Below are 13,706 nucleotides of genomic sequence, written 5' to 3' on the forward strand. Positions count from 1 at the left end.
TGGCAACTTTATTGCCTTCTAACACAATGTCTTAATATGTTTCTATTCTGTCACAATAAGTCACATATTCAGACAGTGTAGGAATCTGAAATATAACTTTTGAAATTAGGGCTTTATTGAAATTGTAAATAAAGACCTAATACATGTACTATGATGCTCAATGCAGATTATTGTTACTTATTGAGCAGATTTTTACATCTTGAGTATTAATTTGTACACTTAGTTAGTTATCCATTCATTGTTAGCATGTGTTCCCCAAACACTTGTTAACCATTAATACAAATGATACATTAGCACACCATTAGAACCCCTTAAAAAGTGTGTTCCCCAAGATCCTGTGAAGGAGCTGATGAAGCACGTGCTGTTCTGTTCTGTTCTAGCAGCAGGGCTCAGAGAAGCACACTGCACGTGAGGCCCAACTCTGCGCTGAGTTGTGAACATAGTAAAAAAAAAGCTCTTGACGTGACCCCTGTGGGTCTCCCTTCCCCCTCCCCCCCTCCCTCCTCTCTTCTGTGCAGTGTTTCCCATCTGGCGAGGGGCCCGCGGGGCCCAGGTTTGGGTCTGGGGCCGCAACGTTGGCGGCCTGGCGGCAAAATGGGCGGCGGCCGGCGCAGACGGGCAGCAGCAGTGGCGGCCGGGCTTTGACTGCCCCGTGTGGTGCGTGCTGTGTCGGGGCGGGCGCGAGTGGCTGCAGGACGCCTGCCAGCGGGGGCGAGGGGCCTTCCGGCTGCCCGCCGACATGCTGAGCATCAAGCTCCCGCAGCTCTTCGACATCCACCAGGTGCCCAAGGTGAGTGAACCAAGCACTGACACACACACACACACACACACACACACATGCACAGTATATAGATATACACACGCAGAGACGCATCCACACATACACATTAGGTGTCTTTGACTTAAAGGCGCTATAGAAAACTAGAAATGCAATTCCAAGGAATTACCAGTGCATGAAAATGCAAAAAAATGTAGATATGGCTACTAAGGTGTAGCTAGGGTAAACATGGTGGTTGCATAGTTTAAAGAGAGTTGATGGTGTTAAGGTAGACATTTTAAAGCTTAAACATTCCAGTTCTAACTTAACTAATGATTTCTAACAGGTATTCTAAAATGTTGACTATGCTAACAATGCTAACCAGGTTGATAAGTTAACTTAGCTGATGATTTCTAGCAGTAATGTTAAAAATGCTAACTATGCTAACATTGCTAACTATGTTAACAATGCTAACCATGTTGATTAGCTAACTTAGCTAATCATTTTTAGCAGTTATGTTAAAAATGCTAACTATGCTAACAATGCTAACCATGCTAACAATGCTAACTTGCTAGTGAGGACTTTTATTTTGAAACAGTAGTTGCTAGGGTATCCATGGTGCCCACTATCAGGAATAAAGAAGTTACTGTAGTATAATCATGTTGGTTGCTATGGAAACTGTCAAAAACGCTTAGTTTTAATGGTTGCTATGTTGGTTGCTAGGTACATGGAGGTTTCATTTAGTTGACTGGAGGCATAGTTGATGATAACTGACAGTTGGAATGGTTGAACAGTTAAATAGTTGAGTAGTTTCAGTGGTTAAATGATTTAATAGTGTATTATTGCAGTGAGGACTTTTATTTTGAAACAGTTCTGGAAAGAGGAAACAGTTAACAGGATATGTAGTCTTCACAGAGAGATTGTATGCTTAAAGCCTGAGAGAGAGAGGGCTGCTGCAGGTGGGGCTGGCCACCTGGCATAAGATTCTAATTGCTTAACGACCCGATTGTGATGTCATAGAGGCCAATGTTAAGTCTATGGGGAAATTTTGAATAGTTTTTATTTAATAGTTCAAAAAGTATAAAAGTTACAAAGTTGAAAAATACATAGCAGCATTCCCCTATTTAAGACCTACGCTGCGACGTTTGAATGAAGTTTCTAGGTAAAACGGTTCAAGCTGAATAGGAAAAATGAAATTGGTAAGCGGAATAATAATAATAAGAAGTCTTGGAAGAACAGTACAGTGCATTTTCATGCACTGTAATTAAATGTATAATTATTAGCATGACACATGCACACACACACACACACACACACACACACACACACACACACATACACACACATACACAGGTGATACAAGAGTACAGGGCCACAGTTCATTGAACGTACATTTAACACTTAATTAAATATGCTTATGTTTACATTCAGTTCAAGTCTCTGAAAGCTTGACTTCAACAGTGCTGCTGTGGGGTACCACCAGAGACTCTACTTGCCATGTTAATCATGTGCTGCAGCTTGTCTTGGTCTTACAGTACTTGCGCATATTACTGAAACCACTAATCAAACCAAAGAACAGGATGCTGATGCTCTGATACAGTGTTCCAGGAAGCTGTAGTGGTGTTAAGTTTTGCATCATTGTAATTCATGAGCGTTCATGGGTAGTTGGGTGTCAAAGTATGTGTTTTTGGATTATCTGTGTGGGTAATCTCTGATATTGTCCGTGAAACTAGATTCCAGAACATTGTTAATGGATGGCATTCTCAGAATTTCATCACAAAGTGTGCTGAGGGGGCTTGAAATCTTTCCCACTGTGTCACATTTGACACTGGTTTGTTGATGCGCAGGATTCTTCGACAGTGAAGGGATGCCCTCCCATATCCATGGCCAATTAGCAATGCACCCACATTTAGATATGTCCTTGTTCCATATTTTGGCAACAGAAGGTGATTTGTCAGAGTGATCCAATCAGTCATTGAATATGAATGTTATACACACTTAGTTTACTGAAGTCATGGAAGACCTGGAGACATCTTATAGAATTGACTGTGTTTAATGCAATTTCACTGGCAAAGAAATATGATGACATAGTCCATCTAGAGAAATTGAGGAGAGTGTGGTTTCATTGTGGGATGGTCTGGGCTAACAGCTCTAAGAAACAAAGCACAGAGTAATGGGGAGAGGGCAGCCATGTTGAGTGAACTCTTTGAACTCTGAAGAGAGCAGAGTGTTGTTGCTCTGTAGACTGTTGCAGTAGGTTCATTATAAAGCCTGTGTGGAATGTGTATGAAGTCACATCAATTATGTTAAGTAAACATCAGATGCTAGTCTACCATGAACAACACCTGTCTGGTCATAGTGAATCAGTGCGTCTGTAAGACCAGACAAGATGCTTGGAGAGTTTATTATTGTCACAGCATTTTAAAGGAAGATGGTTGAGAGTAAATGTATATGGTACTCCATCCTTGCCCGAGTCAGTTCATAGGCCAAGTTATTACCTAATGTTTTCATAAAAGCTCAAAGGTTTTCGATGTCTAATGTTTTCATAAAAGCTCAGAGGTTTTTGAAGTCTTGGTGGTGATGCAGATTTAAGTGGATTGGAATCGCTGTTGCAACATATCCATCAACAGGCCATTCTTTGCAAAACTGCTTTCTCAGTAGAAGTCGCAGACTTGCAAAATTGAGGCAAGCAGCTAAGGCTCACATACTTTGCCGTACAATGCACGTTCAACAGTCTAGCCTTGCTTTACTTACTCTATTACTCAAGGGATTTTGTGCTTGTGGGACTAAGCTGCCTATTAATGGCCAATCGCCTGCAGGAAATGTAATTAAATACAGCCACTGCCTTACGCCTGACCTTGTATATAATAAGTAAATATACTGTAAGCCAATATCAACATATCTTACTGTAAATAAAGGAAGCAAATAATATCAAATCTTAATACTGTATTGCCCAGAATTATTGTTGTAGTATTATCTAAGGTCTGCTACAGTAGTTTTTATTGTAGTATTTATTGTTACCTAAGGTCTCCTCTGCATTGTAACTTGACTGTTCTTCTTCATGTGGTGAGTTGTTTTGGATAAGAGTGTCTGCTGAATGGCTAAATGTATATGCACTTGGCCCACAGGTGTTCAGGGAGGATGGCATCATTTCCGGGTACCGGCACCCGAGAAGCTCTGCCCTGGACTGCATCCTCAGCAGCTTCCAGATGACCAATGAGACGGTCAATATCTGGACCCACTTCCTGCCGACCTGGTGGGTCTAGGTGTCATATTGTATAGTATGTCATATATATGTCATAGTACCAAAATACTTAAGAGCTCTCTTTTTTTTAATTTTTTAACATTGATTTATTTTTGTATGATTCACATGCAAACATTGTTATTATTAGTTAATTAGTTTAGTTTATAATTGATTGATAATTGATAATTGTTCAATTGTAGTAGATCTGGTGAGTGGTGATGATGAACTTCCTGGTGTTCTTGCAGGTACTTCCTGTGGCGGTTCAGCATCCTGTGCTCCACCTTCAACTTCCTGTCCGAGAGCTACACCTGGCCCCTGCTGGTGTACATGCTGCTCATCTGCGTGTACCCCTTCACCTCCAGCTGCGCCCACACCTTCAGCACCATGTCGCCTGAGGCGCGCCACATCTGCTACTTCTTCGACTACGGCGCCCTCAGCCTCTACAGCCTAGGTAGGGGGCTAACCTCTCACCTCTTGCGTTCAGCCTCTATAGCCTAGGTAGGGGGCTAACCTCTCACCTCTTCCATTCAGCCTCTACAGCCTACAGTAGGTAGGGGGCTGTTAGTTTTAGATCAGTGGGAACGAGCCTTGAGGATCGAGAAGAGAGTTTGAGAGCCACCCCTTGTCTGTTCTGCATCAACAGCCTAACTGGAGACCTCCTTGGAAATGTAAGGTGCTGCTGGAAGTGTTGGTGCGTGGCTAGTGTGGCACGTCGGTGGGTGGCTCAGGTGGTCTCTTGCGCTCTGCTTCTTTTTGCAGTGCTGTACTGTTTGCTCCTTTCAGTAACAAAGGGCAGAGTTTGATGCATGTATGCCACAGTGGTGGTAGCCTAGTGGTTAATGAGCTGTGCTAGCATACAGTAGTCTGAAAAGTTGTGGGTTCAATTCCCAGTTTCCACCATTGTGCCCTTGAGCAGGGCCCTTAACCCCAAGTTGCTCCAGGGTCAATGACCCTTGTAATATAATGGACATAAGTAAGTCTCTTTGGATCTAAATTAATACATTTAAATGTAATCTAATGTCAACACACTAGGGTTTATCCTATACCCTGTCTGTCTGGTAAACTACATTACTGAGGAATTGAAATGCTCCCCCTAGCTGTCACTGACAGCAACTGTTTCCATATACAGTAGAAGTCAGTATGAAATTCACTCATTTTTTTTGATGTGAGGTTGAATGTAAATATCATAATATTTCATTCAATATTTTCTGGGCAGCAAAAAGGGTGTTGCGTGGACAGCAGTACTGTACTGTATGTCTGAGCGCTGAAAGATGGTAAGCTGCGGCTTTGGAAACTGTAAACCACCTTCTGGAAACTGTCTGGGTTTGACTGTGGAAACCCAAGTCCTGTCATGGCTTCTGCATGTGCGTCTGCGTGAACGCTGCCACTGCTGACCTGGCCACGGGGACATATGGCCACGCAGGAGAAGAAAGGGGAGCCGGGGGGGGGGACAGTGAGGGTATTGTGCTCCGGCTTCAAAGCGGAGGAAGCCAGCGGCTCTAAAGGAGGAGGAAACTGGGAAAGTTGGTGGGATTAGCGAGGTAAAAGCCTGGGTGTCTTTGAACATTGTTTGGACGGTCGACATCATTGGCCCTGGCGTCTCCACTGCAGCGCAGCTCGCAAGGAGCTCCACTTTGATCTCTGCGCAGCGCTCTCTGCACACTCGCACGTAGGCTTAGCGCAGAGCCCAGGGTTCAAGACCTGATAAGCTTGTGCTCATTCACTCAGTGGTGTATGCAGCGATCGGCTATGATGAAGAGATGGCTAAATAGCTGACTGGGCACGCCATGCATGTGTGTGTGTGCTATCCCAGGTTCACACTAACACTGTGTTAACGCCACTGTGTTACAGTACTCATCATTTATCTCTGCTGGATAAATCAGTGGGCGCCATACTGTAGGAATTTAATCTTCTCATCAACGAGAAGTCATTTAAACGTATGCATCAGAATGCAGGAGTTGATTGCTTGTTAATTAAGATACTGTAACAGTCCTAATAAATTAATATCACTGCACGACACGTCACGTTTCAGACCTTAAGACCTGTCCATGTCTTTTGTGTGGGCCATGTTCCCCTGTTGTCTATCCCGGTGTTTTGTCCCGTTGCTGCCTTTTGTGGTTTTCTGTTGATTTAGTTGGTTCCTGCACACCTGGCTCTTTGGCCTTGTGGTCAATCTGCAGGTTTGGGACCCCGGAGACCCGGGTCTGAGACTGTGTGGGGTTACGCTCTTCGCAATGTACCTAGAGCTGCCATTCATCGCTGCCAAGTCAAGTGTTGAGTTTGTGACTAAGGATTTTGGATAAAGATATTTGTTTTCTGATGTGGATCCTTGAATGTTGAATTCTGAATTCTGGATTTTGCTGTGCTTGGCCAGTTTTCATGGCCAGTCTTTTCCTTGTCGTCTCGCTGGGTTCAGCACAAATTGCTCATGGCCCTGATCAGCCCTGTTCAGCATTCATGAACTTTTGCTGCAAATCTGTTTGGCCTCATGGTTCAATGTGTGTTTCCAGCTGTTTCTGACTGAAGTCTATTTTAGCAAGCCCTGGAATTCCTTTATTAAAATACTTTTGTCCTTGTCCCTGAGTTTGCATTCGAGTCGTACCCTCCACCAGCAGCCTCATGGCTGTGACGCCGCATCACAACAGCCTTTCATCAAATTAAAACAGTTTGGAGGAAGTGACTTCTAATGTAACACACCGGTTTGGAGTAACATATAGACCTGGGACTATAAGATTAGAGGTAACATGAATTTACTGTATATGATATGATTTATAGTGCATGTCATTCAGTACTGGAAGTTACACACTGAAGGTGTGTGTACTGAATCTGTGAGGGACCACCAACGACATAGGCCTCTGACCGATTAGTGTCATTATCCCACAGTGAGTCTGCTGAACTCTGAGACCCCTTCATCAGTAACAAGGCACTCCTGCACTGTAATCTGTAATCCCTCCACAAAAGCTAGTCAGCGACAGCCAAACATTTACTTTGTGCCAAACGTCTAAAGCTCCATCCAGGAATTGTTGTTAATCTGAACATAGCTCTTTTCCTCTTCCTTTGGCACATGTTGCCAGTCAAAGTTCAATCTGCAACAAGTTTCATCATGATCAATGCAAATGCAGTGGTGTATTTAGTATTAACAATCAGACAGCATATGTGTGGTGTTTATTTGTATTTATTTTTTAAATTTGTTTTATTATTGTTTAGGTTGTGCCATCACCTATGGGTCATACGTGATGCCTGACTGCTGGGTCAACAGCTGGCTGCACCAGCATTTCGTCCCCATCGCCATCGGCAACACACTCTTCTGCACAAGCATGTCATGTTACTCCAGGTGAGGGCCTCTTCGACAAATCACAAGCCAACATCAATGGCACTTGTATGCATGAGCTGACATCTTCAGAATGTTCACTGTTATTGTACATATCTCTTATAGTCCAGGCAAATTAAAGTCCAACCAAAAACGAATTACAACAGAATTTCTTTCAGTATTTTTCTATTCATAAATGATCCCCTTAACACCATTGTAAAATTCCAGGAAAATATGGTTTGTTTACACTTCGGTAGATCACTCACTACTCACTGCTACTGGAGATGGGAGTAAGAAAGAGCAGGCATTTCCAACTGCATCCTAGGATTAGCATATCCCTCTGTTGTATAACATCGAAAACTGAACTAATCATTTTCAAATATCCCATTTGCAATACTACCCCAGGGGTGTAGCCTATCTGTATTGCCACTAGACCTTCAAAACGCATGCACACACAATCAGAGAGAGAGAGAGAGAGAGAGAGAGAAAGAGAGAGATAGATTGAGTAGTGAGGAGGGGATGAAGAGAAGATGAAATGTGCAATTTATTTTTTAAATTTTTTTTGTATTATTTGGTTTAAAAATGTTCCAATTTGTGAATGTTATTAACTGTGACGAACCCAGCCAAACAAACTCCTCTTCAACTCCAAATCCATTTTTTCAGTTTGCACAATATCAAGACTTGGAAAAAAGTGAAAGGCCTATTAAAAGTCAACAGCAATTACAGAATGTAGATGGCAATAGTTAATAATAATACAAGTCAAAGGCCACTGTAGCATGGAGCCAATTCAGTTCAAGGAAACAATTTATTTTAGCTGCCATTCAAAGCCCTTTTGCTGACTCCTGCGTTCTCCAGTCAGTTGTTTCTTTCTCGTGCTCCTGTATTTTGGTACTTGGACAGTGACAGTTATTAGCGCCACTTGGTGGCCCTCACAAAAGCGACGTGGAGGCCATAGCCAACCGCTCATCCCCTTCACCCTCTCTACCCTATGTGATGGTGCTTATGGGGGGTCCTCTGTTTTTGGACCTCAGTATTTACAAAGTTCTGCATACGGCAATGGTCGCCTCAGTATCCTTTAGTTTTTTTAATTTGGTTTCATATCTGAAAACGTTCAGGGCTCTAAACTTCACAAGTGTCACCTGTAACGTGTACGATACGTTTAGTAAAACTTCCAAAGGTACATTTTTTGGCCTCTGACCTATTGACAATGTTCCACCACTTTTAATTTTTGGGTTGGCTGACATTTTCTCACAGATTGCTTAGACTATTAGTTTGTCTTATTTACACCCAAATAAGCATGGCGACAGAATGTCAGGTTTACTTAACTTTTTACTTAAAATCAGATCTCATTATTGTTGGGGTGAAAAAATGATGTAATAATAAATCCCATTCACATGGTTTTCCTGGGATTCTCTGACCGTGCCTTAAAACGATTCCTTGCAGTGCTGACAAGAGTGGGAAAAAAGACCCCCACACACAGGCTTGAGGAATAATGCATTATTGAGGTCATGTGAACCCTTTGCCCTAATTTTTTTTATAGGTTCCTGGAACTGCAGTTCCCACGCAAAAGTAAAATCTTGCGAACGGGGGCATTTGTCTTTCCATTTCTGTTTGACAACATTCCACTGTTCTACAGAGTGAGTATTATACCATAACACAATCTATGATGCTGTTTGCTAATATACAGTATGTTCCAATGTACATTGAAGAGACATGAGTTTTTATATGGAGCCAAAGCGTTGTGTGTTGATACAATGTATATGTTATTATTACCATAAAGAATTTAGATGGTACTGTATGTTTCATGGTTATTATTGCCGTAATGTACAGTAGTGTACAACGGACATTAACAAAAGTCTTGGTGGGTGGGTGTGCGTGTGTGTTCGTATGCATGCAGCTGTTGCTCTGCTGTGGAGGTGGGTGCACACACACTGATGCCCTGTCCAGCCACTGTTACCATCTCCTCTTCGCCTTCCTCACCTGCTTCCTGTTTGCATCTCATTTGCCTGAGAGGCTGGCCCCTGGACGCTTTGACTACTTCGGTAAGTTTACCCATAGACATTTTTATTATACAGTATTATAATGTACTGTATGTGAGGTTAACCTGTGGTGGTCAGTTTCCATCCCCACATCTCCAATATTAATGTTCATTCTAGAATGTTAGGCTACTGCTGGTCACCAGCATGGGTGCCCTTGAGGGCTCATTGTCTTGGATTCTGTCTTGTCCCTTGTCCCTGGCAGTTATTAATAGTACTTGTTACTGGCCTGGCTTGCGTAACTTCAACATAAAAGGGTGGCCAGCAACAAAGTATAAACATTCAAAAGAAAGATGTGTCTAGGAGTGTGTGGATGCATGTACAGTGTGTGAGCAGGAGCATGCTATGGCATGGTGTGTGTGTGTGTGTGTGTGTGTGTGTGTGTGTGTGTGGGTGTGTGTGTGTGTGTGTGTGTGTGTGTGTGTGTGTGTGTGTGTGTGTGTGTGTGTGAGAACAAGAGCTGAGGTCAGGATCCATCAGCAGAGAGGTAGAGCTGCAGGTCTTACTGTATAAAGGGCTGTGGTCAGTTAGTCTGTTATGTTCCTCGGTCCGCTGCCTATAGCCCACGCTGCGCAGGTGACAAGGGATTAGATTAGATTAGATTAGATTATCTTTACTGTCCCCAAGGGGCAATTTGGTGCACAGCTGATAGTCAACATAAATATACAATCATACAATCAAGCACACATACAATACAAACAAAAAGCAGCATCAGTAGTCAGGTCCATTGATAAGGCTAAATGCAGGATGCAGGATGCAGGAGCCCATAACAGTGCTGTACACATTATTACAATTTTATTAGCATAAAAGAATTGCCCCAGATTTAGTACATCTCTATGAACAAAATCAAAATAATGAAATAAAAAAAAAAAACATGTACAGTAGTCTGAATGAAAATGTAACAAATCATGACCTCTTTTGCTCTCTCTCCTTCCTGGCCCTCTCCCCCCGGGTCCTTCTGGCAGGCCACAGTCACCAGCTGTTCCACATCTGCGCCGTCGTGGGCACCCACTTCCAGATGGAGGCCGTGCTGGCCGACATGGCGTCCCGCCGAGTGTGGCTCATCTCCCAGGCGTCCGTGCCCTCCTTCCTGGGCACGGTGGGCGCGCTGGCCCTGGGCGTCCTGCTCAACCTGGGCATCATCGCCCTGTTCAGCGCCAGTCTGTTCCGGGCGCCGCACATGAGCACCCAAAGTGCCGCCGCCGTTGCAGCCGCTTCTGCCTCTGCCCGCCACTCAAACCCGGGCGTCTCTGCGCAAACCCCTGCCGAGCTCAAGGAAGAGTAAGGAACTCAGCGTAGCTGGCAGGAGGGCGTTTTTCGGTCTAGTGCTAAAGTACGGTGTGTGCTGATTTGAAGAGGCACAGGTCAGCTGACCTGTTCTTCTGACGGACACATCCATTAGCGAGTGTTTGAAAAGATAATGTGTCAAGGATGTATTTTATAGTGCCCTTAACATTTTGTGGTGTTCATCAGTTAATTTCTTTTCATTTGTTCAGACTAGTTGTCACGATGTTGGACTAAGTGTTTACAATTAACATTTTAAAATAGCTGACAACCCAGATATTTTTTATCCTCTCAAAGTCGTTCAGGTCTTTGTAAACTTTTCATTGTTCCATGGTGACATAACAGAGAAGCTTTTAAAAGACTACCTTTTTTACATTTAAAAGGCTCTGGGTTGTATGAAGCCATTTTGTATTAACATCACCCCAAATTGCCTTACAGAGAGCTAGATTGTTTACGGTGCTAGAAGTAACTGTAGATGGCAGTAGGCTACAGCAAAACTAAACCGAATTCATAACTTGTAACTCAACTGGAAATGTATCAGTAGACTTATTCAGGGATTTCATACTCATCTATATTTAGTTTTACATTAACATCATTAAGTATTTAAAACATACATACATTCTGAACAGCCAGTTATATTAGTTTGTATATGTTTTAATCATAAAATGATAAAAGATTCAAAAGAATGCATCTGGACTAGCACATAGTATAACCATGTGTCTGAATTACAGTATAGAAGTCCTCATGTCATGATCTAGGCACACTCGTTCACGCTCATATCATAGGAGTAGAAACCGTCTCACAAGAGAAAATAGAATTTAGTCCAATAGTGTGCTAATGCCATATTTCACAGACTTGCCACTCAGCATTCCATCTTAGTTGGGTCCAGCTGCAACCAGCTCTCTCAGCTCCAGTATAGTCTTTCTGATGAGTTGATCATTTACATCCACTAACTTGAAAATCATTTGTGGTTTCACACACAAAAAAAACCTTTTATCACTTAATCCTCATTGTTGTTCTCTTTGTTAATGTATGAGTATGCAGATAATGTCACAGGTGTCCTCTCTGAGCTTCGACTGTGGTGTCATTGATAGATGTTCAATGTTTTGCCTGTTTTTTTTTTTTTTTTTTTTTTTTACCAGCACTCAACTGAAAAGAGTTTTATCAGCTCTGTCCTATCCATGGTGTGAATGTCTCCTGCATCCTTAGTGGAGGTGTTTAGACGCTGTAGTATTGGTGTGTTCATTGCAGGTTTATGGCATACAATACTAGTTTTATGTTTACAATTACCAGTAAAACCTTTATTGGGGTGGGTGTTATAGCGCAGTTTGTATTTATTCCTGATTATGTATTTACTGTCAACCTGCGCAAGGGGAAGCATTTGATATTTGATATTTTGTTATTGTGAGATTTGTCTGTCGTAAGTGGTCCACATCTTATACTGTATATGCCAGAGCACTTAAGTACTCATTAAAACAGTCGAGAGTAATACTGCACATGAAGAATTCACTAATTGCCATGTAATTTGAAACACTTTATGCATATGTTTTATAAACATGTCCTTCTGGCTATTTCATTTAATTCGCAGAACCTTCTCTAACAAGATTTAAGATGTAAAGATGGCATTGCTTGTAGGACAAGAGAGTCTCACAACTAAGATATGATCTTTATGGCTAAGTAAGTGATTGCAAGGTATGTGGGGGATAGGTTCTGTGATTTATGTTCACCAAAAGATATCGATACAGTAGCCATAGTTTGTCAGGTGTAGGCTACTTCAATCCTGACACCCTCTGCAGTTACCATAGAGGCACACATCTGTCAGGCACTGTTGGATTGGAAACTGATGGGGTATGTGGGGACAATGTATATGAAGCAGGGTCATTTTGATTTTTTACAAGAAATAGGTCAGAGTGGGATAAAGAAATGGTTAACCTGATGCATTGCCATTGTTTTTCTTTCATTCATCTATCCTGTTGCATGGAGAAAATCTATTTGTTATAAAAGGGCCCTTGTTTTGTTGAATTGAAAGAAGAGACCCTACATATTTTGATAGGCTATACTGGACAGTCACAACAGCACCACGAGACACTAAAATAAATCCTTATGTGTTCGTTATAGCCTAATTATAGAATAGCCTACTTTCAGTATGGTTCTGTCAACAAGCTTTGTCCTCAAAAGGAACATAACACAATATGCGTGTTACTGGGTTTGAATCAGGTCCAGCATTTTGTATTGATCAGTATGCTACCCCACGCATGTCAGTTGTTTATTTTTGTCTGTACTAAAATTGTTAACAAATTATTGAGCGTGTAATCACCTTTTAATACATTTTTAATAAAAAAAAGACTTACCATTATTGTTTGCGTCTTTGTCAATCAAACTCAGCTTGGCGCACGCGAAAGAAGAAAATAGACACCCATTTAGTTAGTCAGCCGTTAGTGACATTCAGGATTAGGGGAGATTGGATGAACACGTTGGAAATTGGGTCTTAATATGTTTAAAATATAAAATGCTTTGTTGAAATGTAGTTGCTGACAGGAAGTTGCAACTGCATGTGCACCCATGGCTTGGTTTAACCTACATAGACAAAGTGACAAACCTCATAGCCTTTGGCTACTTTTTTGACGCCGTCAGACAGGTAGGCTAGCCCTCATTTATTTTAATATTAGGATAAAGGAAACACAAGCCTAGCTTTCAAAGACCAAAGGGTTAGGATCAGGATAATAGGCCTATAGGCTTCTTTTTTAGTAGATTTGGTAACTGGTGTCAGGTAAGACGGAGACTTACTATTGTATATCCTACACAACGAGCATCAGGAACATCGATTTAAGCTGTTTCGTGTAGGCAAACCCTTAACTGTTGTAGTCTAGATGTAAATACAAAGAGTGCCGGTGGGCCGTAGCCTATTACATCGCCTTTTCAATCCATCTTACCGACATTATTGTCAGCGCCGTTATTGCACGATGAACATTTCTGCTGGAACGCAGCCTATGTGGTCAGCAGGGGGAGCAGTTGGCTCTTCTACTGGAACATCGCTTACTTGAACTCATCCAGGCCATGGCATGACAACCATTT

The 13,706-nt window shown here is 42.2% G+C and overlaps 1 protein-coding gene across 3 annotated transcripts in view; it reads left to right on the forward strand.

Annotated features, from left to right (window-relative positions):
* Positions 1 to 12,987, forward strand: part of paqr6 (progestin and adipoQ receptor family member VI) — an 18,941-nt gene extending 5,954 nt beyond the window's left edge. For all 3 annotated transcript variants that reach the window (XM_062538780.1, XM_062538782.1, XM_062538781.1), the window contains exons 2-8: positions 519 to 790; positions 3,886 to 4,013; positions 4,247 to 4,452; positions 7,209 to 7,335; positions 8,852 to 8,948; positions 9,209 to 9,353; positions 10,313 to 12,987. In XM_062538780.1, coding sequence (XP_062394764.1) covers positions 519 to 790; positions 3,886 to 4,013; positions 4,247 to 4,452; positions 7,209 to 7,335; positions 8,852 to 8,948; positions 9,209 to 9,353; positions 10,313 to 10,632 — 1,295 coding nt within the window. In that variant the 3' untranslated portion in view covers positions 10,633 to 12,987. The remainder of the gene's footprint in view (positions 1 to 518; positions 791 to 3,885; positions 4,014 to 4,246; positions 4,453 to 7,208; positions 7,336 to 8,851; positions 8,949 to 9,208; positions 9,354 to 10,312) is intronic.
* Positions 12,988 to 13,706: the final 719 nt, after the last annotated feature.

Source organism: Sardina pilchardus, chromosome 6 (assembly GCF_963854185.1).
Source record: "Sardina pilchardus chromosome 6, fSarPil1.1, whole genome shotgun sequence".
NCBI classification, from domain to species: domain Eukaryota; kingdom Metazoa; phylum Chordata; class Actinopteri; order Clupeiformes; family Clupeidae; genus Sardina; species Sardina pilchardus.